Source organism: Schistocerca nitens, chromosome 5, assembly GCF_023898315.1.
Source record: "Schistocerca nitens isolate TAMUIC-IGC-003100 chromosome 5, iqSchNite1.1, whole genome shotgun sequence".
Classification (NCBI taxonomy): Eukaryota; Metazoa; Arthropoda; class Insecta; order Orthoptera; family Acrididae; genus Schistocerca; species Schistocerca nitens.
In genome coordinates, this window is record NC_064618.1 from 236,074,561 (window position 1) to 236,100,405 (window position 25,845).

The window sequence follows — 25,845 nt, forward strand, 5'->3', positions numbered from 1 at the left end:
TTTCAAAGAGAACACCACTACAAGCAGCTATGCTGTGTTGGTGGGAGGTTACGGGAACAACGCAGCATCACATGGCTCACAAGGGGAGGCCGCCAATTGTGAAATTCAGATTCGATTCATACTGCGCATAATAAAAGCTGATGGCCAGAGGTGTAATGTGGCAAAGCACCAATATGCACTTCTCAGCCGTTGTCGAGAAAATCGACAGTTAAAAGAAACCGTTACGGTGAAATACTCTATACAATTAATAATTTTCCTCAGCGTCGTGGCGCAGCGGTAAGCGCTCGGGTTTGTAATCCGAAGGTCGCTGGATCGAATCTCGCACCATTAAACTTTTTTTTTAGTATTTGTTTTTTGTAATTCAAATATATATCGTGGAAAAACTGGCGACTTCGAACATCATTATGTTTTCCGCAAACAAAGTTGTATTTCACAAATGTTATTAATTGTCGTCATAATGTTAACCACGTATAGTTAACGGAAGACGTAGAAACGATATTCCGAAACGAATACGTATAGCGTAAGTCAAACGTTCGAATTAGAATAGAGACCCCACGAACACAAATTCGCTGTGGCAGGTATGAAATATAAACTCCGTTACTCGCTCGTTACACTTGAAGGACAGATGTTGAATGGGCCGAAACGAGCCGCCGCATAACAGCGTAGTTGCCTGCTAACTTCGAAAGAAGGTAGATGCGGTCCCTAGCGCAACTTATAACTTATAACATCGTCGGAAATCAGTGCGGACGGGAGGGCTTTGGTACACCCTGTTAAAAAAACGGAAAAATGGAGGCGGTACAATTGGAGAGCGATCCGCCTTCACCAACATGCATAAGCAATTCATTAATAGTTTTTATATATATATATATATATATATATATATATATATATATATATAATTACAAAAAAATAATAATAATAAAAAAAAATTTCATGCGCGAGATTCGATCCTGCGACCTTCGGATTACTGACCCGAGCGCTTACCGCTGCGCCACGACGCTGTGGAAAATTATTAAGCGTGGAGAGTATTTCACCGCAACGGTTTCTGTTAACTGTCGATTTTCTCGACAACGGCTGAGAAGTGCATCTTGGTGCTTTGCCACATTACACCTCTGGCCATGAGCTTTTATTATGCGCAGTATGAATCGAATCTGAATTTCACAATTGGCGGCCTCCCCTTGTCAGTAGTCAGGACGTAGAAACTTCCACTGTTGCAAAACGAAGTGGATAACCAAAATATTGAATCAGGAGCTAGAAGAGTATGCTCTGCTGTTCGAGGACGGCTGTATCAGGCGATACTGTAGAAATTGGAAGTCAGTCAGAGGTAAGTTTTTAATATTTCTAACACGACAAAGACCGCCGCTCTGTCGGTACCACGACAACTCACCGCGACTACTCACACCCATTCAAAAATCTCTCCCAAAGCAGCAGTGGAGGTGTTGCAGCGGCGTCGGGCTTACCCAGATGACATATTCAGCCACGTCATCACCATCTACAAGTGCTGCGTTATCACCGTGACTCTGAGTCAAAGGGAGGAAGCAAGCAGCGGGAACGTGGATTCACGAAAGTCGAAACAGACGAAATACTGTCCATTATCGGGCCAGACCATGCTCTGTTCTGGAACTGCCATGGTGTGATGCTAACAGACTATACTCGCAAAGGGCAAGCCGTCACAGGAGATTACAGTCGAAAACTCCTGATGAGATTACAGGACGCTGTCAAGACTTTTCTACACTAGAACTTCCGTCGAAATTAATTTCTGCGGAGTCTGGCCTCTTGCTGGGATGAGCAGCTTATCGAAAGCATGCAAGCACACTAACAGGGAAACGACATGCCAGTCGGATTCTTGTAATTTGTTATTTTTATATAACACCAAGTTCATAATTCACAAATCAGTCCGAAAGGCAGATCGATGCAGCTCTCAAAAATTCCCGAGCAAACAGACTTCGAATTTTAGAAGTTTTGGTACCCAAAAATGAAGTACATCTTTCGACAGGCGGTGTAGTTCTGTGGTAATGCTTTTCTGCCGACTGGGCGGTCTGTATTCGATTCCTCACCAATGCAGACTTTTTTAAAAAGGTGCATGTTCTGCAAACACTTCTGTGAAGCGTAAAATGCACAAAAATGGAAAACCATCGGTAGCGCACCAGATTGGTATCGCTCGTTGGAGTCTCGTTTCGGGCATTTTTCCGTCTTATTTATACTGTTCAGTTTAAATATAAAAGTCAACGAATATATGCTAATTAACACAAAGGTAATTCGAAACTGTCGAAATTCAGTGTTCAGATCGCTTTTCTTTGTTTTCAAATGGCCGGTTTAGGACCAGTTGGCCATTTTTGAGATCATCCCTTATAGTTACAAAATAAATTGTCCGGAACTGAAAGTTTATTGTCATAATTCGTGACAGTGAAATTTCAATTCCATGTTCGACAGCTTGCTCTGAAACTGTAACAAGTGATCTTAAGATGGGCAGTTGACCAGAAACCAGTGCTGTTAAAATAAAGAATTCGATCTGAAGACTGAATTTGGACAGTTTTTTTATAAATAACGACTCCAGACAATCCTTGATGACGAATATGTCTACTTCTGATATAAAAAGCTAACTGGCATTTTTATGAAAAATGCATGTCTTCTTATTTCTAATTACAAAACACACAAAACTCCAGTTTTCATTGCAAATATAAATTTTAAATTACCAATGTTTTCTAAAGGATGGTTACTAAAGTTTGTTTCACTTAAAGAAAAACATCACATTTTTTTCATCTTTATGTATTTCACTCTTAATAAAAAAGCACATAAAGGATGCATCTCTTTTTAAAAATTTACCATAGCCGAGAATGAAACCCCACCGAGCTACGTGGGTGGCAAGTACTCCAGCACAGCTCCATACTGTCTGTCCGATACCCGATCTCAGTTTAGAGTATTAAAGTAGAATGGAAAAACTTCAAAGTCGATTTTCTCGAGAATTTTTGAGAGCTCCATCGTATCCTTTGTGTGACTGTTATTTGAGTTCTGAATGGTCTCCTAGTAAGAATTTGTTACATCTCCTTTAGTTCACGTCTATGGTAACCAGTTTTCTGTCATCAGACTATCAGTTTCGGACTCTAATGACGATCTTCTGATCTGTTTCATAAACACAGTCTGATGACAAAATATTTGTGACCATACATGTGAACTAAAGATAACTTATTCTATATTCGGGCCACTGTTCAATTCGCGAGCATGTCACAACTTCTATAAGAATTTGTTGTCTGTCTAGGGCGGTAGCACAGATTGCAAGTTAGCGCACCCGGTTAGTCGTGCGGTCTAACGCACTGCTTTCCGGGCGTCAAGGCGTGCCTGTTCACGGCACGAATCCGCCTAGCGGATTAGTGTCGAGGTCCGGTGTGCCGGCCAGTCTGTGGATGGTTTTTACGGCGGTTTTCCATCAGCCTCGGCGAAGGACTGCTGTAGCCTGTTGTGGGGCTGTGAACCACTGAGGGCTACGGCAGGGATGAAACCTCTCCGTCGTTTTTAGGTCCCCAGTTTCATACAATACAATACAGGAACAAGCTATAATATATGTTGTAAAGTTGAATAAAACTATGACCATTAACATTTTTATGATTATTTAGTCACACTATTTAGTCCATTTTCAGACGAGGTCTGGGTTAGGTTTTAATCTAACAATTCGAGTGTGCGCTGCAAAGGAAACGAATATGAAAGCAACAAAACAGGTTGTGGTGGCTGAACTGTAGGTTAACCTGAGGTGGAGTTTGGTAGGAAGGTAATAGCCCATTTGTGAGTTGGCGAATCCAATGAATTTGTAAACAAGAAACCTGGTCGTATTGAAAATCTGTGGCTTAGCCCGAGGTCTAGCTCAGATTGTAATGTGATGGTTTGGTTGTGAGCTGACCACGGAACAGATGAAAAAGCAAAGAACTACCTACAGTGTCAGAAAATCCCTTCTCAGCACCATTGTCACCTCACAAAAGAGCTGTCCAGTGGGTTGTTTTTGCTCCATGGCAATACCTCATCTCATTCCGAAGACGACACAGTCACACATGCTGCTTCTTTGGGCTATCATATCTCTGCTCATTCCCAATTATTCTTCCGACATGATACCGAAAGGCTTCTTCCTCTCTCCTCACATTGCTTGGTAAAATAAGGACGACGTGATTTTTTACTTGTACAAGCAATGTCTAAGCCAAGTCATCCATCTTTAGAATATGTCGCGTTGAAGGATGAAAACGTAAAGGACGACTGCTAGCGGAAAAATGCTTCAATTGGAGCACAAAAAAGGCGAATGTATTTCTGATTACTAAAAGACTCTGAGAAAAAGTAATGTACGAACTGACACATTCTACTTTCGTCAGCACCTTTCATAATTTCCCCAAAACTTTTGCCATGCAAACATATTCACGTTCTTTTTAACATTCAGTTCACCTGCCTTTCCCACAAACTGTAACTCGCTCATATCCATTAGTCTATCGGAGTAAATTGCTCATACCCATCCCTTCTTTCCCCTTCCACAGCTGGGTATGTCACTCATATCAAAATATATTTATGGGTTAGTAAAATTTTGGTATTTTACTTACTTGAAATTGAAATAGCTATATCATTTTACAACTCAGACTGAAATTTATGTGCACAAAAATGTTGTACTGCATATTTCTCCATGCTACGTTACTTCCTAAACCACGTTTCCAGCTTGCGCTGGTTTTTATCTACGTATTTCATTTGTACAAGGAAGATAACTTTGAACCTCCGTATCTCTGAGACGAATGAAGATATCAAGAAAATTTTCAAGGTTCTTTCAGATTGGGATTTTAGCAATATACAGTAAAAATTTCAGCCATTTGGTGCGCATATTTGTCTTGGAAAACGCGGCACGATTTTGTTACCCAAAAACGTGTTTTTCTGGTTGCCTAGGAAACCGCCCATGAACTAGTAGGTGCCTCTATAAGTCCTTTAAGGTGCTTCGTAGGCCAGATATACTCCAAAGAGAACCAACCGATTTCCTCGATTTGCCTAAGCTAGAGGACATGGGGGGTGTAAGGTATGTGATGCGTCTCAAACAGCCTCTCCATACAAATGCCAACTTCACCTTCACGAGTTGCAGCCAAGGATTGCTGCACGGTACACCCTGTTACCACTAACGAGGATATGGCGACCGAGTATCTCCCGGAATAAGGAGACACCCTCTACCAAGCGAAACGGCCTCCTAGGAGGGCGGATGAGCAGGTAGAGGCAGGGCACTCTCTTGTCCTTGGGATGGGAAACTGTCCCTAAAGGCGGAAGAGCCACATGATGGCCAACGGCATAGAATGAAGAAGGCAAGGAGAAACCACTTCATTAAAGATCTAATTAGATTTCTCAAGTATCAGCAACCATAATATGAATACGAATATGAAACAAGCTCTAGTAAAAATGCAATCCGGAGTAATAGCCCCTCATTCGGATCTCCGGGAGGGGACTACCAGAGATCTCGTTTCAACAGTTCATAGGAAGAAAGGAAATAAAAAGAGCTATAGTAGAATTGGAACGTGGAACGTCCGCACCTTACTGCAGATGGGGAAGCTCGAAAACCTTAAGCAAGAAATGAAGAAAATGAAGTTGGATATACTAGGAGTGTCTGAAATGAGATGGCCTAACTGCGGAGATTTCTGGAGTGATGAGTACAGGATAATTCACACAGGAACGATAGAAGATAGACCTGGAGCAGGTGGGGTTGGAGTAGTTATGAGTCGAAAATTGGGGCAGAGAGTGAAGGGATATATACAATATGGAGGAAGGATAATACTTGTCAGTCTGGATACCAAACCTACAGAGACGGTTGTGATACAGGTCTATATGCCTACCACAAACCAGGAGGATGAGGAAGTTGAAGCTGTATATGAAGAGTTAAATGGAGCCTTGAGAGGAATCAAAGGAGAAACAAATTTAATAATCATGGGAGACTGGAACGCAATAGGAGACAAAGAGGTACAGCCAGCTGTTGGACGCTACGGCCTTGGTAAAAGGAATGATAGAGGAGACCGACTTATAGAATTTTGTAACAGGAATCAACTGATAATATCGAACACGTGGTTTCAACATCACCCCCGTAGAAGATACACCTGGAAGTCACCAGGGGATAGAGAACGATACCAAATTGATTACATTCTAGTCAAAAATAGATTTAGAAATCAACTAAAAGACTCTAGAGCATACGCAAGCCCAGATATTGTGAGTGATCACAACATGGTTGTTGCGGAATGCCGACTCAAGTTCAAATGCATAAGGAAGAAAATAGGAAATGGAAAACTGGATATAGGGAAGCTTGGAAACCGTGAGACGCAGAAGGAGTTCCAAGAAAGGGCTAAGGATCTAATTCAACAGCATCCTATAGAGAATGTGGAACAACATTGGGAAAATATGAGAGATGGCCTAATAAAAGCAGCTGAAGAGATAATTGGAAAACAAAAACCTGAAAAGAGGAAAGAGTGGATAACTTATGAAATAATACTTATGTTTGAGGAAAGAAGGAAGCTCAAAAATAATGAAACGGAAGAAGGGAAAACGGCATACCGAGTGCTTAGGAACAAAATCAACAGGAAGTTGAAGCAAGTAAAAGAAAGATTCCTTGAAGACAGATGCAAAGATGCTGAAGACCTTCTGAAGTAAGGGAACCTTGAATTAGCATACAAAACAGTGAAACGCTTCTTCTCAGGAGGACAAAGGATTAGATGTAATGCCCTAATAAGAGAGGATAATAAGATGGTGTATATAGCACTTACGTGGAAGGAATACCTAGAGAAATTATATGGAGGCAACGTACAAGATGACATGATTGAAAGTGAGGACGAAGTAGATAAAGAGGAACTAGGAGACAGCATACTAAGGTCTGAATTTGATCAGGCAATACAGGCACTTAAGCACGGAAAAGCACCAGGAATTGACTCATTGCCTGCAGAAATCATCAAAGCAGCTGGAACAGAAATAAAAGATAAATTGTATAAATTAATCTGCCAAATATATGATACTGGAGAGCTGCCTGAGGACTTCAAAAAGTGTATTATTGTTCCATTACCAAAGAAAATGCCAGCAAAATCGTGTGCACAATACAGAACCCTCAGCCTAACATCACATGCATCAAAAATTTTGACGACCATCCTCCTCAGAAGAATTGAAGGGAACGTGGAATGCATGCTCACAGAAGACCAGTTTGGCTTTAGAAGAGGGAGAGATACGCGAGAAGCCATTATGGCCCTAAGGCTCATAATAGAAAAAAGAATGGAAAAAGGAAAGGACACCTACATAGAATTTTTTGACCTCGAAAAGGCCTTTGATAAAGTTGAATGGAAAAAAACTATTCCAGATATTGAGGGAAACTGAAGCTAAGTACAAGGACAGGAGAACGATATGGAACATATACAAAGAAGAGGTGGCAATAGTGAGATGTGGGGAACATCAACAACAAGCAAAAATTAAACAGGGTGTGAGACAGGGATGTGCACTCTCCCCTGTCCTCTTTAATATGTACATACAGAAAGCAATGGACGAGGTCAGAGAAAAGTTAGGACAAGCTAATGGAATCAGGATCCAGGGAAAAATAGTTGATATGCTGCGTTTTGCGGATGACATTGCTGTCCTAGCGGAAAATGAGGAAGAATTACAAGTAGTGTTGGAGGAAATGGAAAACACTCTTGCTACACGGTACAACATGAAAATTAATAAGTCAAAAACAAAAATCTTAGTTGCAAGCAAACAAAATAATCAAGCAGTTACGAATATAAGGCTGAATGGAGAGAAGCTGAAAGAAATACAAGACTTGGTCTACTTGGGAAGCAGAATAACATCAGATGGTCGTAGTAGGAAAGATGTAATAAGTAGAATAAATCAGGCAAAGACTGCATTCTATAAAAGGAAAGGACTCCTCACATCAAATATGATAAGTCTGTCGTTAAGGAAGCGGTTAATAAAGACCTTTGTTGGGAGTGTGCTTCTCTACGGCAGCGAAATCTGGACACTTGGAGAGGACGAAAGAAGAAGGACTGAAGGATTCGAAATGTGGTGTCTGCGAAGGATGTTAAAAATTCCATGGACGGCCAGGATGACAAATGAAGAAGTCCTGCAGAGAGCGGAGGAAGTTCCAGTTCTTTGGAAGACGGTCAAGAAGAGGAGAGATATATGGATGGGACACATTCTGAGACATGAAAGTCTTCTCCACACTATAACGGAAGGCCTTGTGGAGGGCAAAAGGGCAAGAGGCAGACCTAGAAGAAAGTACATAAGCCAGATAATGCAGGACCTAGGATGCGGAAGTTTCACGGAATTGAAGAGGCTGGCCGACAATCGCACTGAATGGAGAGCTGCTGCAAATCAATCTTAGGATTGGCAACTTAAGAAGAAGAAGAGGACATGGGTAATATTCAAGCTTTGACTCTTTACTGGAGGAATAGTAAGACGATCATTCTGTTGAGTATACAAACGGTTCCTCTTTCATGGTCGTAGCGTAATTTTTCGAAGTGATTTTATGACTCCCGCCAGTAGTTCATTAATATATAAATTATTATTACCTCATAGGAGATCTGTTCCCCCCAGACGTTGAGGTTGGTCTCGGCGCTGAGGTTCCACGTGCTGATGACGACGCCGCCGCCCTGCTTGACGATGATGCCGGTGTTGTTGACAATCTCGACGAAGGGCGGCGAGGCGCGCACCTCGAGGATGCCGTTGGCGTAGAACTGGCCGTCGGTGATCCAGAGGCCCACCTTGCCGTACTCGTCGCCCTCGTGCCGGAAGAGCACGCGCCGCTTGTCGAGGTCCTCCTGCGTGAACTCGAACAGCGCCTCGTTAGGACTGGCCGCCTGGAAGATGCCGCCGTTGGGGATGCCGCGGCGCGTGTACAGGATGTCGGACGGCTTGGTGTCGATGTCGGCATCCGAGTAGCGCAGATCGTCACCTGTCAGCAGCCGCTCCCCGCCCGTCACCACTCGGAACACCTGCAGGCAAAACCCACCTGCTGCAACTTCCTGCACAGTCAGCGCATATAAGCGAGTCGGTATTAAAAGCGGCTAGGCATCTCACAGAAGCTTCAATAAACACGAAGACCTCCAGTCACGACTCCTAACGATATCTGCGGACTAGAAAAGAAAATCGCGTTATTATTAGATAAATAATGTTCGCGAAGAACTCATGTGTGATATACACTAGCGTCAGAAGGTTAAGCATAATCACGAAAACGAAAAGTGAAAAGGTGAACAGTCAGAAAACATCGTCGTGAAGATTTACCGGCGAATTCTTCTTATTTTCATTTCAATTTATTGGCTTTCGGTTCTTGCACATTCAATCATGTGAATATTGGAAAGACGCTATGACAGTATACTGGGTCCGCAGCTCGTGGTCGTGCGGTAGCGTTCTCGCTTCCCACGCCCGGGTTCCCAGGTTCGATTCCCGGCGGGGTCAGGGATTTTCTCTGCCTCGTGATGACTGGGTGTTGTGTGATGTCCTTAGGTTAGTTAGGTTTAAGTAGTTCTAAGTTCTAGGGGACTGATGACCATAGATGTCAAGTCCCATAGTGCTCAGAGCCATTTGAACCGTTTTTGAACAGTATACTGGAGATCATTTTCTTGTCGGTTACGACGATACGAACGTAAGGACTACAAAATATCCAGTCTTGCGCGTTCTGTACATGAGACGAGTACTCTGTGCTGTGAATAGCGGCGCAACCAAAGGTAAATACAAACAGTGAATGATAACACTCTTAACTCAGTTTGTTGTTTGCCCGTTACAGGGAGCAGAGTGTAGCGTCTTGATGAAGTTGACTACGTAATGCCACAAAGACGCCATTTGGGCCCAGTTCCATACAATACAATATAGGAACAAGCTATAATATATGTTGAAAAGTTGAATAAAATTATGACCTAGAATACTCGGCGACCTGGAAGCACGTCAATCACAGAGGGAAGTCTCAGTATCTTTGGATGTAAATTTTTTTCTTTTTTCATGGACGCAATTACATATTTATGACGCAGTCATAACCGGTGTCGGCCATTCAATGACCATCTTCAGATTCCAAAGGCGGCATACACTGAACACAGGTTCATGCGTTGACAACATGTGATTGCGTCCATAAATAAACAAAAAATTTTACAAAAGAATCAATCACGCACTCCAAAGACAAAATGTCGTTTTTTCCAAAATCCTTGGATGTGCCACAAAGTGTCATTTCGAGGCTTTGGCGACGGTTTCGAGACACGCGAGATGTTCGTCGTAGGCCAGCACAACGTAGACCAAGAATAACTACTCCACAGCTAGACCGATACCTAGATGCAACTGTCCGAATACACGTGCAAGACAATTGACTGCTGTGCTCGCGGCTGCTTCAAGAGTTGCTGTTTCCCGTCAAAATGTGTATCGAAGGCTGGGATCAGCAGGATTATGTGCCAGATGTCCGGCCGTATGCATTCCGTAGAGATGGGCCCAATATATTGTGGAGCCTGCAAAATCAAAATTGGACCATGAGTGAATGGAGGAATGTGCTGTTCACAAATGAATCCCTCTTCAGTTTGAGAAATTTTCTCGTTGAATATTACCCTGGAGAGAACGTGGTAGCCGGAACATCGTGGAAGGAGACCAGTTTGATGTGGGGACCCATCATGACGAATGAGCGTACGGAGCTGCATGTCTCCGTTGGTGGGTAGAGGAGTACTGTAAACGCTCAGAGGTACAGAGATGAGGTACTGCTACCACATGTTCGCCGTTTCAGAGGTGCAGCTCGTCCAGAGTTCCTCTTTATGGCTCTGGTGGCTAAATTTCTTGAAGGTGAAGACTTCCGTTGCATGGACAGAGCAGTGAGGTAGACGAAGAATCTGGATCCTATAGAACATGACTGGGGTGCGTTACGGTGGCGAACTTCGTTCCGTCAGCCACTGCTCCTGCTAAGAAGTGGGATTGACTGTCCAGAGAGCTCTTGAACCACCTCGTAGAGAGAATGCCGTCGTAGTGCAGCATGGCTGTTAGGAGTAACAATATCCCACATTAACAGCCTCATTTTTTTGTGGAAGAGATTTCCAGTTGCGTTATTTTCTTACAAATGTGTATCTGAGATACCAGAACAGTTCTAAATTATGTTTCGGGCTCTGCTGCATCCCAAACATCTTTAGCTTGTTCCGTATTCCTGCTTGTTCGTTCTTTCTGATACGGCAGTATATCCTCTTTTCATAAGTATGTTTAATTTTGGTCTCCTGTCAATATGCAAAGAGTTTATTAAACTAAACTTTGTACTGAATAAAATGCCGCATCAGGTGGTTAAAATGTCACCAGCTCCCTACTAAGTACTACTTGACCATTGTCAATTGGAGTGACTGCTGATGGGCTCCTAGGACGCCCTTATATTGTACGGCGGTCGACTGTGACGTCACTGGCGCTCACTGCATCGCTACATGTGGGCATTCGTCGATTCTGCGTTCCATACGCGATTGATGGATGCCACGCCGCTTAGAGTGGCGGCCCACCGTCTGAGTTAGGATGTTGTCACTCATTCCTATTCCGATGGCTTCTTTAATCACACACAGCCCAGAAGCCGTTATAGAGCTAGTACGATAGAGGTTTCGTCACATTGTATCCGGTAACCATTATTCTATAGCATGCTAAGCTAAAGTGCGTTTTTCTGGGTGGCGTAGGTGATAAAATTTCTGGCGTTCTTTCTCCGTTGTGCTACAGTGCGAACTTATCCGACTTAAGACTGGCCCCTCCCGCATAGTATATTGTAGACTTCAGCTCTTCTGAGACATACCGAATCTTTAACTGGTCTCCGGAATTTTTGACGGAAGCCTGATATCGATTTGACTTAGTGTCTTTCCAGCAGGTGGCTTCTCTTGCCCGACTCAGAGCTATAGAACAATAAGAACTGAATGTAATGTATTGCGAGTACATAGAAAGAAGGATCCTTTATTGTATGATTATATGGTAGCGGAACAAACACTGGTAGCAGTTACTTCTCTAAAATATCTGGGAGTATGCGTGCGGAACGATTTGAAGTGGAATGATCATATAAAGTTAATTGTTGGTGAGGCGGGTACCAGGTTGAGATTCATTGGGAGAGTGCTTAGAAAATGTAGTCCATCAACAAAGGAGGTGGCTTACAAAACACTCGTTCGACCTATACTTGAGTATTGCTCATCAGTGTGGGATCCGTACCAGATCGGGTTGACGGAGGAGATAGAGAAGATCCAAAGAAGAGCGGCTCGTTTCGTCACAGGGTTATTTGGTAACCGTGATAGCGTTACGGAGATGTTTAATAAACTCAAGTGGCAGACTCTGCAAGAGAGGCGCTCTGCATCGCGGTGTAGCTTGCTCGCCAGGTTTCGAGAGGGTGCGTTTCTGGATGAGGTTTCGAATATATTGCTTCCCCCTACTTATACCTCCCGAGGAGATCACGAAAGTAAAATTAGAGAGATTAGAGCGCGCACGGAGGCTTTCAGACAGTCGTTCTCCCCGCGAACCATACGCGACTGGAACAGGAAAGGGAGGTAATGACAGTGGCACGTTAAGTGCCCTCCGCCACACACCGTTGGGTGGCCTTCGGAGTATAAATGTAGATGTAGATCTTTTTCCTGCTCTTCGTTGGCGGTCTTACTGCAATTCTAATTTGGGTCTCAACTTTATGTTTCTTCTCTAGAAGGAGACTAGGTCAAACTAACACATTTTACTGCTTACAAGGGGAGGCCGCCAATTGTGAAATTCAGATTCGATTCATACTGCGCATAATAATAGCTCATGGCCAGAGGTGTAATGTGGCAAAGCACCAAGATGCACTTCTCAGCCGTTGTCGAGAAAATCGACAGTTAAAAGAAACCGTTGTGGTTAAATGCTCTCTACGATTAGTAACGTTCTATAGTGTCGTGGCGCAGCGGTAAGCGCTCGGGTTCGAAATCCGAAGGTCGCCGGATGGAATCTCGCGCCCTGCAACATTTTTTTTTTGGCATTTGTTTTTTGTTATAATTCCCGGCAATCAGTTGCAACAATTATGCATATAATAAGTTGAAAGTCGTTTCTCGTGGAAAAACTGGCGACTTCGAACATCATTACGTTTTCCGCAAACAAAGTTGTATTTCACAAATGTTATTAATTGTCTTCATAATGTTAACCACGTATAGTTAACGGAACACGTAGAAACGATATTCCGAAACGAATACGTATAGCGTAAGTCAAACGTTGGAATTAGAACAGAGACCCCACGAACACAAATTTGCTGTGGCAGGTATGAAATATAAACTCCGTTACTCGCTCGTTACACTTGAAGGACAGATGTTGAATGGGCCGAAACGAGCAGCCGCATAACAGCGTAGTTGCCTGCTAACTTCGAAAGAAGGTAGATGCGGTCCCTAGCGCAACTTATAACATCGTCGAAAATCAGTGCGGACGGGAGAGCTTTGGTACACCCTGTTAAACAAACGGAAAAATGGAGGCGGTACAATTGGAGAGCGATCCGCCTTCACCAACATGCATAAGCAATTCATTAATAGTTATATATATATATATATATATATATATATATATATATATATATATGAATTACAAAAACTAATAAAAAAATTGCATGGCGCGAGATTTGATCCGGCGACCTTCGGATTACGAACCCGAGCGCTTACCGCTGCGCCACGACGCTGTAGAACATTAGTTATCGTAGAGAGTATTTCACGGCAACGGTTTCTTTTAACTGTCGATTTTCTCGACAACGGCTGAGAAGTGCATCTTGGTGCTTTGCCACATTGCACCTCTGGCCATGAGCTTTTATTATGCGCAGTATGAATCGAATCTGAATTTCACAATTGGCGGCCTCCCCTTGTTAGTATTTCTTTAAAAGAGCTAGCTGAATATTCGGCTGTAACACTTTCCACACTACGAATGACTATTTCCATACTGACTATTATTTCTCCCGTGCAATCAGCTCATTGTGTTACCTATCTGTATACCGGACTAACTCGATGCGACAATACGGAGTGGAGCGTTAACAGAGGCTTAACAATTAAACCTGAAGACAGCAGAACCTGCAGGCGAAAGCTCAAGTTTAAATCAATTTTTCAAACCATTATCGTCCTTCTCTTTACCAGCGAGAATGTTGGTACACAGCAATAACACGCAGCAAATTCCAACTGGTTCTCTAATAACGTGTCGTGGGAAAGATATGCTCCAACAACAATGAAAGGGTTAACGTGAATACTGAAATACGGTGCGAATGTTGCACAATAACAGGCACCGCCACTGGTGAAAGAGGTGAGAAGATGGAGGCAACATACTACTAGAAGCGGTGATCAAAAGTTTCCGTTCGAAGGGTGTACAGTCCAGAATCGTATGCCGTTAGACAAAATCGCTCTGAGCATTGAGGCAATCGTCCGACCGACGCAACAGGTTGAAGATAGCCGTTTGTTAAGAACCGTGTCCGCCGGCCGGAGTGGCCGAGTGGTTCTGGGCGCTATAGTCTGGAACCGCGGGACCGCTACGGTCGCAGGTTCGAATCCTCGGGCATTGATGTGTGTGATGTCAAAAAAAATGATCAAATGTGTGTGAAATCTTATGGGACTTAACTGCTAAGGTCATCAGTCCCTAAGCTTACACACTACTTAACCTAAATTATCCTAAGGACAAACACACACACCCATGCCCGAGGGAGGACTCGAACCTCCGCCGGGACCAGCCGCACAGTCCACGACTGCAGCCCCTTAGATCGCTCGGCTAATCCCGCGCGGCTGTGTGATGTCCTTAGGTTAGTTAGGTTTAAGTGGTTCTACGTTCTAGGGGACTGATGACCTCAGCAGTTAAGTCCCATAGTGCTCAGAACCATTTGAACCATTTCAAAAACCGTGTACCGCTGCTTGAAGAAGTGCGTAACTGCCTGCTGTACATCCTCGTGCGACAGGAAACGTCGACCTTTCGAGGTCTTTTTGTCAAGGGACTAAACGAATGCTAATTTTATGGGGACATGTCAGTACAATAGAGTTGGTGCTCGAGTGTGTGTGTGTGAAATCTTGTGGGACTTAACTGCTAAGGTCATCAGTCCCTAAGCTTACACACTACATAACCTAAATTATCCTAAGGACAAACACACGCACTCCCATGCCCGAGGGAGGACTCGAACCTCCGCCGGGACCAGCCGTACAGACTGCAGCGCCTAAGACAGCTCGGCTAACGCCGCGCGGCGGTGCTCGAGTGACTCCTACTAGTTGAACTGGGGGTGTGACTTACCATCAAGTAGCAGCACCCTTGGCACACCATTACACAGTGGTGGGTTTTGACAGACATGTTGCCCCAGAAACATTCTACACTCTCCGATTGATGTCTAATAGTGTTTGTCCTTCGGCGATCAAGATGAGAATAACATGACGTTGTTGCTGTTTGATAATAACAACTCCATAGCAATTTTACCTCACTCACCTCGGAAGAGCACGAATGTCACCCCAAGGCCTTGCTTACATGTCGGTGCTTACATACACGCTTTTGAGTCTCGCTGCCTTGCGTGTACGCAGCAGCACCGCCCTCAAACGGAAATTTTTTGATCGTCTCTTATAGCGGGGTAACAGCGCTAAAGGGCTGGGCCGCTTACCTTATCCACCGCCCTGACCGGCGTGTTGTCGTTCCGCAGCAGGACGTCCACGTGGAAGACGCCGACGTACTGGAAGTCCTCCTCCTCGCTGGAGAGCGCGACGAAGTGGAAGGAGTCGCGGCGCGTCTCCGAGTCGTCGTGCACGTAGAAGACGCGCTCGGTGAGTAGCTCGCGCGACGAGAACCAGTTGGTGGCCTCGCGCAGCGTCTGCACCATGCCGACGTCCATCACGTCCAGCCGGCCGTGCCGCGGGCCGTGCGTCACGTTGTACAGCAGCTGCGTGATGCCCGCCGTCTCCAGGTCCAGGTGCGTCCGCAGCACAGGCTCGCGCCCGCCCTCCGTCACCTGCGCACGTGGTACCGCTGTTCCACTGCCACATCCTATACAAAGCTCCTTGTTGACGCCGCAACCTCGTATTGCATCGCCCAACCCAGGCGAGTTTTAGAGGGCCATTACTGTTTGCAATACCTCCAACTGATCTAGTGTAGGCTGTTCTAACTCTGACAGTTGGTCAAATGCACCAACGCCCGCCCCTCATCGCACTTGCGGGCAGGAACGGGTAGTGTATGCTACAGGCCAGACGACCATCTACACCTAGATCTACATACATATTCCGCAATCCACCATACGGTGCGTGGCGGAGGATACCTCGTACCACAACTAGCATCTTCTCTCCCTGTTCCACTCCCAAACAGAACGAGGGAAAAACGGCTGCCTATATGCCTCTGTACGAGCCCTAATCTCTCTTATCTTATCTATGTGGTCTTTCCGCAAAATATAAGTTGGCGGCAGTAAAACTGTACTGCAGTCAGCCTCAAATGCTGGTTCTCTAAATTTCCTCAGTAGCGATTCACGAAAAGAACGCCTCCTTTTCCTCCAGAGACCCCGACCCGAGTTCCTGAAGCATTTCCGTAACACTCGCGTGATGATCAAACCTACCAGTAACAAATCTAGCAGCCCGTCTCTGAATTGCTTCTATGTCCCCCTCGATCCAACCTCATAGGAATCCCAAACGCTCGAACAGTGCTCAAGAATAGGCCTATTAGTGTTTTATGAGCAATCTCCTTTACATGTGAACCACATCTTCCCAAAATTCTCCCAATGAACCGAAGACGACTATCCGCCTTCCCCACAACTGCTATTACATGCTTGTCCCACTTCATATCGCTCTGCAATGTTACGCCCAAATATTTAATCGACGTGATTGTATCAAGCGCTACACTACTAATGGAGAATTCAAACATTACGGGATTCTTTTTCCTATTCATCTGCATTAATTTACATTTATCTATATTTACAGTTAGCTGCATTCTTTACACCAATCACAAATCCTGTCCAAGTCATCTTGTATCCTCCTACAGTCACTCAACGACGACACCTTCCCGTACACCACAGCATCATCAGCAAACAGCCGCACATTGCTATCCACCCTACCCAAAAGATCATTTATGTAGATAGAAAACAACAGCGGACCTACCACACTTCCCTGGGGCACTACAGATGAGACCCTCACCTCCGATGAACACTCACCATCTCGAACAACGTACTGGAATGTTCTAGAATGAAATTTTCACTCTACAGCAGAGTGTGCGCTGATATGAAACTTCCTGGCAGATTAAAACTGTGTGCCGGACCGAGACTCGAACTCGGGACCTTTGCCTTTCGCGAGCAAGTGCTCTACTGGGTTCTATTACTTAAGAACTCTTCGAGCCACTCACATATTTGGGAACCAATCCCATATCCTCGTACCTTAGTTAGGAGTCTGCAGCGGGGCTCCGAGTTGTTGTTGTTTTTTGGGGAAGGAGACCAGACAGCGAGGTCATCGGTCTCATCGGATTAGAGGAGGATGGGGAAGGAAGTCGGCCGTGCCCTTTCAAAGGAACCATCCCGGCATTTGCCTGGAGCGATTTAGGGAAATCACGGAAAACCTAAATCAGGATGGTCGGACGCGAGGTTGAACCGTCGTCCTCCCGAATGCGAGTCCAGTGTCTAACAACTGCGCCACCTCGCTCGTGGGGCACCGATTCAAACGCTTTCGGGAAGTCAAGGAATATGGTATCCGTCTGATACCCTTCATCCATGGTTCGCAAGATATCATGTGAAAAAAGGGCGAGTTGCGTTTCGCAGGAGCGATGCTTTCTAAAGCCGTGCTGATGCATGGACAGAAACTTCTCTGTCTAAAGGAAATTCATTATATTCGAACTGAGAATATGTTCAAGAATCCTCAACAAACCGATGTTAAGGATATTGCTCTGTAATTTTGAGGATCCGTCCTTCTACCCTTCTTATATACAGGCGTTACCTGCGCTTTTTTCCAGTCGCTCGGGACTTTACGTTGCGCAAGAGATTCGCGGTAAATGCGAGCTAAGTAAGGAGGCAATGCAGCAGAGTACTCTCTGTAAAACCGAATTGGAATCCCATCAGGACCTGGCGATTTGCACGAGTTGTGCGCATGCGCGAACTGCTTTACCACCAGTGCCCGTGGTCGCTCGGTCGGTGGAGCGTATCCTTTGGCACAGCTGCAAAACTGCCTGAACGTCAACCGTTTGCCCATCGTTGCCCTCTTGTGCGCATGCTTGCCCTTCTAGCTGCCGCAAAGGTGGCCTGTGAGCTGGAACAGCCTAACATAGTGACAAGATCTGTGAGGCGGTTCTCAGAAAGTTGCAGCGCCAGAAGACTAATGCAATGCGGGAAGACCTGCAGAGGGTCGATTGATGCAGGGACTGGCAGTTGACCCTCAATGTACGAGGGTGAGTCAAATGAAAACAATAAATATTTTTTAAAATATTGTTTATTGTGCAGATGTGGTACAAAGCTGTATCACTTTTCAACGTAATCTCCCCCACGCTCAAAGCAAGTCGTCCAGTGCTTACAAAGTGTATAAATTTCTTTAGAAAAAAATTCTTTTGGTAGTCCGTGCAACCACTCATACACCGCGTGGCGTACCTCTCCATGAGAACGGAACTTCTTTCCTCCCATTGCGTCTTTGAGTGGTCCAAACATATGGAAATCACTTGGGGTAAGGTCTGGTGAGTATGGTGGATGAGGAAGACACTCAAAATGCAGGTATGTGATTGTTGCAACTGTTGTACGGGCAGTGTGGGGCCTTGCATTGTCAGGACACCTGCTGACACCAATCCACGTCGCTTTGGTTTGACTGCAGGCCGCAGGTGATTTTTTAGGAGATGTGTGTATGATGCACTGGTGACAGTGGTCCATCTAGGCATGTAATGCTCCAAAATGACGCCTTTTTCGTATCAAAAGAGAGTCAGCATAGCCTTCCCTGCTGGTGGTTCTATTCGAAACTTCTTTGGTTTTGGTGATGAGGAATTCCTTGCTCGGTCTCTTCGTTTCCGGTTGGTGGAAGTAAACCAAGGTCTCGTCCCCAGTAACGATTATTGCCAGGAAGCCATCATCTTCTCGTTCAAACCGCCGAAGAAGTTCTTCACAAGCTTCGTCACGTCGTTCTCTCATGTCAGGAGTCAGCTGCCGTGGCACCAATCTTACAAACACTTTGTGAAACTGGAGCACATCATGAGTGTGCTGCGCTGACCCATGACTAATCTGTAAACATGTTGCAGTGTCATTCAGTGTCACTCGGCGGATTTCCTTCATTATGGCTTCAACTGGTGCAATGTTCTGTGGAGTCACAACTCGTTGTGCCTCACCTGCACGAGGAGCATCTTCGCTGAAGTCACACCATTTGCGAACTTCCTACTCCATTCGTAGACTTGATGCTGTGACGAACATGCGTCATCGTACTGAACCTTCATTCCTCGATGAATTTCAATAGGTTTCACACCTTCCCTACGCAAAAACAGAATAAAAGAACGCTGTTCTTCCCTGGTGCAAGTCACAAGTGGGGCGGCCAACTTTATACTGATATTGCGACGGTATGTGTGCATCTGCACTATGCTGCCACCTACAGGCCATTCTGCACGCTGTTTGTAGCACGCTCACCAGCTTGCAGGATAACGGCGCGAAATTTCGATTTGTTATTACAAATTTAATGTTTTTATTTGACTTACCCTCGTAAATGTTACCAACACTGAGGTGACAAAAGTCATGGGAGAGCTCCTAATATTGTGTCGGACCTCCTTTTTCCCGGCCTAGTGCAGCAAGTCCACGTGACATGGACTTATCTAGGCGTTTGAAATCCACTGCAGAAATATTCTGGCATGCTGCCTCTATAGGCATCCATAACTGCGAAAGTGATGGTGCAGGAATTCGTGCACGAAGTACCGTCTCGATTATGTCCTATAAACGTTCGATGGGATTCATGTCGGGTGATCTGGGTGGCAAATCATTCTCTCAAACTACGCAGATCGTACTTCAAACAAGTTGCGAACATCTGTGGCCCGCGCAGTAGCACCATGGACTCGCATTCGGGATGACAACGGTTGAAACCGGCGTCCTGCCATCCTGACAATGTAATCCGTGTTTTCCCTAGTTCTCTTCAGGCAAACGCCGGGATGGTTCGTCTCATACTTCGTGGCCGTTTCATTTCCCATCCGTCCCTTATCCAGTGGGACCGATGACCTCCTCTTCCAAATCAACCAACCAAACAACATTTTTGGGAACACGAAGTCCATGAATAACTGCAGATGGCCTCTAAGTAGCCTAACATAGCCATATCCAGTCAACAATCGGGGAGGATGTGCGTCTTAGTTGGTCCATCCAGTGCAGATCGGCAGCCAAAACCTCAGTCAAGTTCAGTTGCCATCTTTCATTAACTGGCGACCCTACACAGAATGTGATCATTTCGCATATTTTTGTGTGCAGTCAGAAATTCCCTTACTGAGAACTGCAGAACCCTATATAGATTTGGTTCCTGGAAAAAAGCTTTATTAAGTAATAGCATAATACTTAATAGGTTCCCGGGATTTACGCCGGATGATGTTGTAGAAACCGCACAATATTTCAGCGAGACAACTGCCCGCCGTCTTCAGGTGCTACTGTCGCGTCGCTGAGAAGCGCGCCAATTTATATGCTGGCTTTCTAGAACAGCGCAGGCGCCAGCGGGGCATAACGTCATCAAAGACCAATCGTAGACAGCGTCGAATACCAGAGCCCTCTGCTGGAGAAACGGGTCGCGGTCTGCGGAAGCGCGCCGCGGCGCGGGAAAATGCGGCCGGGAGCGACGGACCCCGTTCGCGCGCGCGAGGTGTTGGCGCGCGATTTAAGCATCTGCGCTAAGGCTTCCCATCTGCGTTGACTCGGTGCGGTTGCTAATCTGTGGCTGACGATTCCTTAGTGCCGCCAAGGCTGGCTCCCAGGCTTTGCTCAGGTGAAACCCCGTGTCTCTGTTTATTAGATCACTGCTTATACGTATTTCGAGCGCCTCTTTGATGATGGAGTCCCAGTATGTGGAAGCATGCGAGAGGATCTTGGTTTCTTCATAATTCATGCCGTATGTCGGTGGCGTGTCTTTTAAGGTGGGCAGAATTTTCAAGAAATACCGGATTAAATGTGTTTCCCGGCCTCCAGCAAAAGTGAAATCAATGCTGGGCTCTGTTAAAGACAACCTCGGCCTGAGAAGACCAGGAATATACAAAATCCCGTGCCAATGTGGGAAATCTTATATTGGCCAGACGTGTCGTACGGTCAAAGACAGATGCGACGAACATAAACGTCACACGAGGTTGGGTCAGCCAGAGAAATCTGCGGTTGCTGAACATTGCCTTGACACGGGACACGGCATGAACTATGAAGAAACCAAGATCCTCTCGCATGCTTCCACATACTGGGACTCCATCATCAAAGAGGCGCTCGAAATACGTATAAGCAGTGATCTAATAAACAGAGACACGGGGTTTCACCTGAGCAAAGCCTGGGAGCCAGCCTTGGCGGCACTAAGGAATCGTCAGCCACAGATTAGCAACCGCACCGAGTCAACGCAGATGGGAAGCCTTAGCGCAGATGCTTAAATCGCGCGCCAACATCTCGCGCGCGCGAACGGGGTCCGTCGCTCCCGGCCGCATTTTCCCGCGCCGCGGCGCGTTTCCGCAGACCGCGACCCGTTTCTCCAGCAGAGGGCTCTGGTATTCGACGCTGTCTGCGACTGGTCTTTGATGACGTTATGCCCCGCTAGCGCCTGCGCTGTTCTAGAAAGCCAGCATATAAATTGGCGCGCTTCTCAGCGACGCGACAGTAGCACCTGAAGACGGCGGGCAGTTGTCTCGCTGAAATATTGTGCGGTTTCTACAATATTATCCGGCGTAAATCCCGGGAACGTATTAAGCAGATGCAGCGCCGGGAAAGCCTCAAACAGCACAATAGCATAATATTTAACAAGTAACGACACTGGTTATGAATAATTTCGTTAAATTTTGTGTTGATTTTCTATAATGTTTTCAATAAATGTCATAAAAACGAAAAGTTCAAGCTGTTAGTGCATTTTTAACAGCACATGTATTTCTGTTTCTGCATTTTTCTTACATTTTGTTTGTTGGTTTTGGTTTCTACGTTGTTGTTACCGGCGTTGTAACAGAGTCGTGATTTCTCACGGGTTTTTAGTGTGTGAACTGTGTGAGATACAGTGTTGTCGGGGGCAGTATTCATGCAGTGTTAGCAGTGATGTTATTTGCTCTTGTGCTAAACTGTAAATAAATGTAGATGATATGTTAGAGTAGGATAAAAAGAGAAGTACAAAGAGAGGATGAATAAAAAACATGGAGGATTCAAGCAGTTAACAATAGGCAACAGTTCCGGTAGAACGTGTAAATGTAATTAAGGAGAGGCACAAAGTAATCGGCTACCATCTCATTAGTTTTTATTGCTCTTGAATATCTAGATTTCTGCTGTAAATAGCCATCTCCAGTGCATATGATTTGCGATCCAACAATCTCGCGGCAGTACATGTCACCACACGATCTTAGTGGTGAATAGTTTTTCTTCTGCCTATACACTTGCAAGATCATAAGGTGAGATGAACTTCAGCGAGTTTGTTGGATTCTAACTCAAATGCACTGAGGATGGCTGTTTATAGTCGATATCAAATACGCAAGAGTAATAAAAACTAAGAGGATTGCTACTGATAGCTGCGTGCTTCTCTCTCCTTTAGTCTACGGTCGCAGTGCGCAGCAGTTTCTTACGGAATACAAGTTGATTAAGGTAGTTGCGAGCGAGCGAGAGGGTGTTTTGGTACGGGGAAAATAACAGAAGCTGCAGAAGACAGGTTCGAAGATTAGTGATGCCACTAAATGATACACAAGTGAAAACTGGATTCTTCAATCAGGAAGACGACACTAGGTGAGGCCTTACCACACTTAATGATACTCAAGCGAGCGAGCCCAGTGTGTCATCGGAAGGCAAGATAAATTGCTCAATGTTATTGCGAAAATGAGTCAAGATGCAAGAAAGTAGAGTAAATAGCTATTGGCACAGGGTAAAGCAGCGGAAGACATGTTTTCTAAGCAGGAGGTGAGGTTGTTGCTAATTCGGTTCCAAGATTTTACTATCTAAAGCTACCTACCAGCAAGAAGCATGTACTTGCCGGACGCTGTGGACAGGACACTGAAGCCTTTAGAAGTATTCTTTAAGTGTTGTAGTTTGCTCAGAGTCAAGACAAAGACATAGATAGTCAACGGGAGCCGTACAGAACTTTACTGGGCCTCAACGTCATCTCCAATGGGTGCCGTAGTAACCGATTCCGTCCACGAGGTGCGGGACATTTTCGGCAATATCAACGGAACAGGGGTACCTGGAACAACTACCAATCTAATAATGGCAATCTGTTAACACAGGAACTGAACGAGCAAGCGAGACCAAGACCTTAGGGTAAAATAATTAAAATTCTATCTCCGAATCGTCGAGCAAACAATAATGGAAGGAGTTCTTAGCTGCAATGATGGGTGGCTTACACAGGCAGACACATGGAAGAACCTCTGAACGACCTTGGCGCCAATTAAATGAACATGCTGTGGCACGATGATACGAGGGAACTATTGTTAGAAGAGAACAAGAGTACCAGAATGTGATACCTGTTCTCGCTATTTACGGTTTTTTAGAAAAGATTATGTTGGAGGTCACTCAGGGCAATGGTAGCCTGATTTCCACCACAGTGGATTTAACATTGCAGAGATACATTGAGAATAATAGTTGACTAATGACAGGACTTCAAAAAAACGAAGACTAAAGGTGCAATAGTAAGCACAATTGCCAGTCTGAACCAAAAGCGCGGCTGGAGTTCATGTGCCATTCACAAATTAGAATCGAACTTTTTGTGATACCAAAGCTCTCAGTTAACCTTATTTATGGTTCGGATTTACTGAGGGAATGTCAGCTGACACTGCTTTTTGAAGATGGTGACATAGTACTGGAAAGATACGTCTATACACATTATTTTTAAGGAGCGAGCAATATGTGAACAGATACTGGCAAACAGTCTGTGTTTATTTTCGGAATCTGAAAGAAATAATGCAAGACCTCAGAATCTTGAGGACAGTCAACAGGCATAGCTTGCAAGAGATGAGTCTCAAATGGAAGATGTACTTAAATTCAAAATTAGATAAAAAGATATAGGCAACTAAAATATCAGATCGCTGGAAAAGGAAAAGTAATATGAAAACCATTCGACAGTCTTTTCAGTGAAAATGGGCACGATAAAGAAATTTCGGTATGATTTAAGGTGAAAGAATAAGTGAAGTTTTTGTGCACCCTTGTGCGATTACTCTGGCATACAAACATAAGGCATTGAGGAGGTGCAGGCAGTGCTTGGACAGGGAGTAATAGAACCCGCAATTTCAACCCACGACAGCCTGTTATTAAGAAACCGACACACCTGAAAACGTGGAAGAATCGTTATAAAAATTCCATGGCGTACAGCTGATCTACAGATGAGCTACTGGGAGCTAGAGTTGGACCCTTCATTCAGACAGTATACTACCCTCTTTGTTTTTGGCCAGTGCTGTCAACTGAAGTGACTCCCATTTGGGCCCAACATTTCTTCTTCAGCATTGATTCGCAGTTTAGTAGTGTGCTTGATGAGTCGTTATGGCAGCGGATGATGCAGTACATTAACAATAAATTAATAGCAAAGAATTCTCGGGTAGAGCACAACCAAGTACTAAGTAGATTGCTCCGCATACTTTAGGAACACAGTGGTCACCAATCCAAGTGCCAGCCCAGCCGACAGCGCTTAACTTCGGTGATCTGACGGGAACCCGTGTTACAACTGCGGCAAGGCCGCTGGCGTTCCACACTGGTATAACGACATCAATAAAGTGACCCTAGTACTGGGTGTCGGTTCCTTCAAACAGTATTAAAAATTCAATAACTGGAAAGACGTTTGTCTAACTTCTGAAACTGATCCCAATTTTTAACAATATTCTATGTAAGCTCATACAAGAACATATGAAATAAAGCTGTTTTCGTGATTGATGAAACACAGAGAAAGGGAAATTTCTATTTGCGAATATTTAACAACTTTACACTAACGAAAGGGCGAGTTATTATGTAATCTGAAGGTGGAGGGGGAAGAAAAAAAGAAAGGGCAGAAATTATTTAATTATTGTTTGCAGCCGCATCAGGACTTTATGCGTAATCCGGTCTGCCGAGCGCTGCTGGCACGCTGGGTGCACTCAGCCCTTGTGAGGCAAACTGAGGAGCTACTTGATTGAGAAGTAGCGGCTCCGGTCTCGGAAACTGAAATACGGCCCGGAGAGCGGTGTGCTGACCACATGCCCCTCCATATACGCGTCCAGTGACGCCTGTGGGCTGAGGATGACACGGCGGCCAGTCGGTACCTTTGGGCCTTCATGGCCTGTTCGGGAGGACGGGAGGAAAGTTACCATCATGAAACAGATTCGTCTCAGTATCTGAGTTCATGAGGAGTGATCTGATCCCAGTTGTCCCTTCTGGTGCGGATAATCTTGACAGGCAAAACGTTTGACAAGCTCAGTTGGCGTCTTCCAACTTCAAGTCAATAATTTACGGCACCTAGGATGGAAAATAATCAGTAGCACGACTTGTATTAAAAATAATTATATCTGTAACAAAATAAATGTTTTACACAAGGAAGAGTACTTTCTGTGGTCCATTCAACATTCAATTAAGGAAAATATTAGTCAACCGTTTTATATGGAGTGCTGGCCTGTATCTTACCGAAACACGTAACTAGTATGGAGAGAGCAGAAATTTTTAGAGGCTTTCTAGAAGTGGATTTCGTAAAGAACTGATTGTTTTGAAATGGAGAGATAGAATGAGGAATTATGTGTGTTACACAGAGTGACTGAAGAGAGATCAACACTGGAAAGAATTAACAGGCATACAAATTG

At 44.9% G+C, this 25,845-nt stretch overlaps 1 protein-coding gene across 1 annotated transcript in view; it reads right to left on the reverse strand.

Annotated features, from left to right (window-relative positions):
* The window catches only part of LOC126260360 (chondroitin sulfate proteoglycan 4), a 577,728-nt gene that overhangs the window by 132,405 nt on the left and 419,478 nt on the right, over window positions 1–25,845 (reverse strand). Inside the window, exons 12-13 of the mRNA XM_049957687.1 lie at window positions 15,569–15,913; window positions 8,541–8,963 (exon numbers count right to left, since the gene is read on the reverse strand). Coding sequence (XP_049813644.1) covers window positions 8,541–8,963; window positions 15,569–15,913 — 768 coding nt within the window. The remainder of the gene's footprint in view (window positions 1–8,540; window positions 8,964–15,568; window positions 15,914–25,845) is intronic.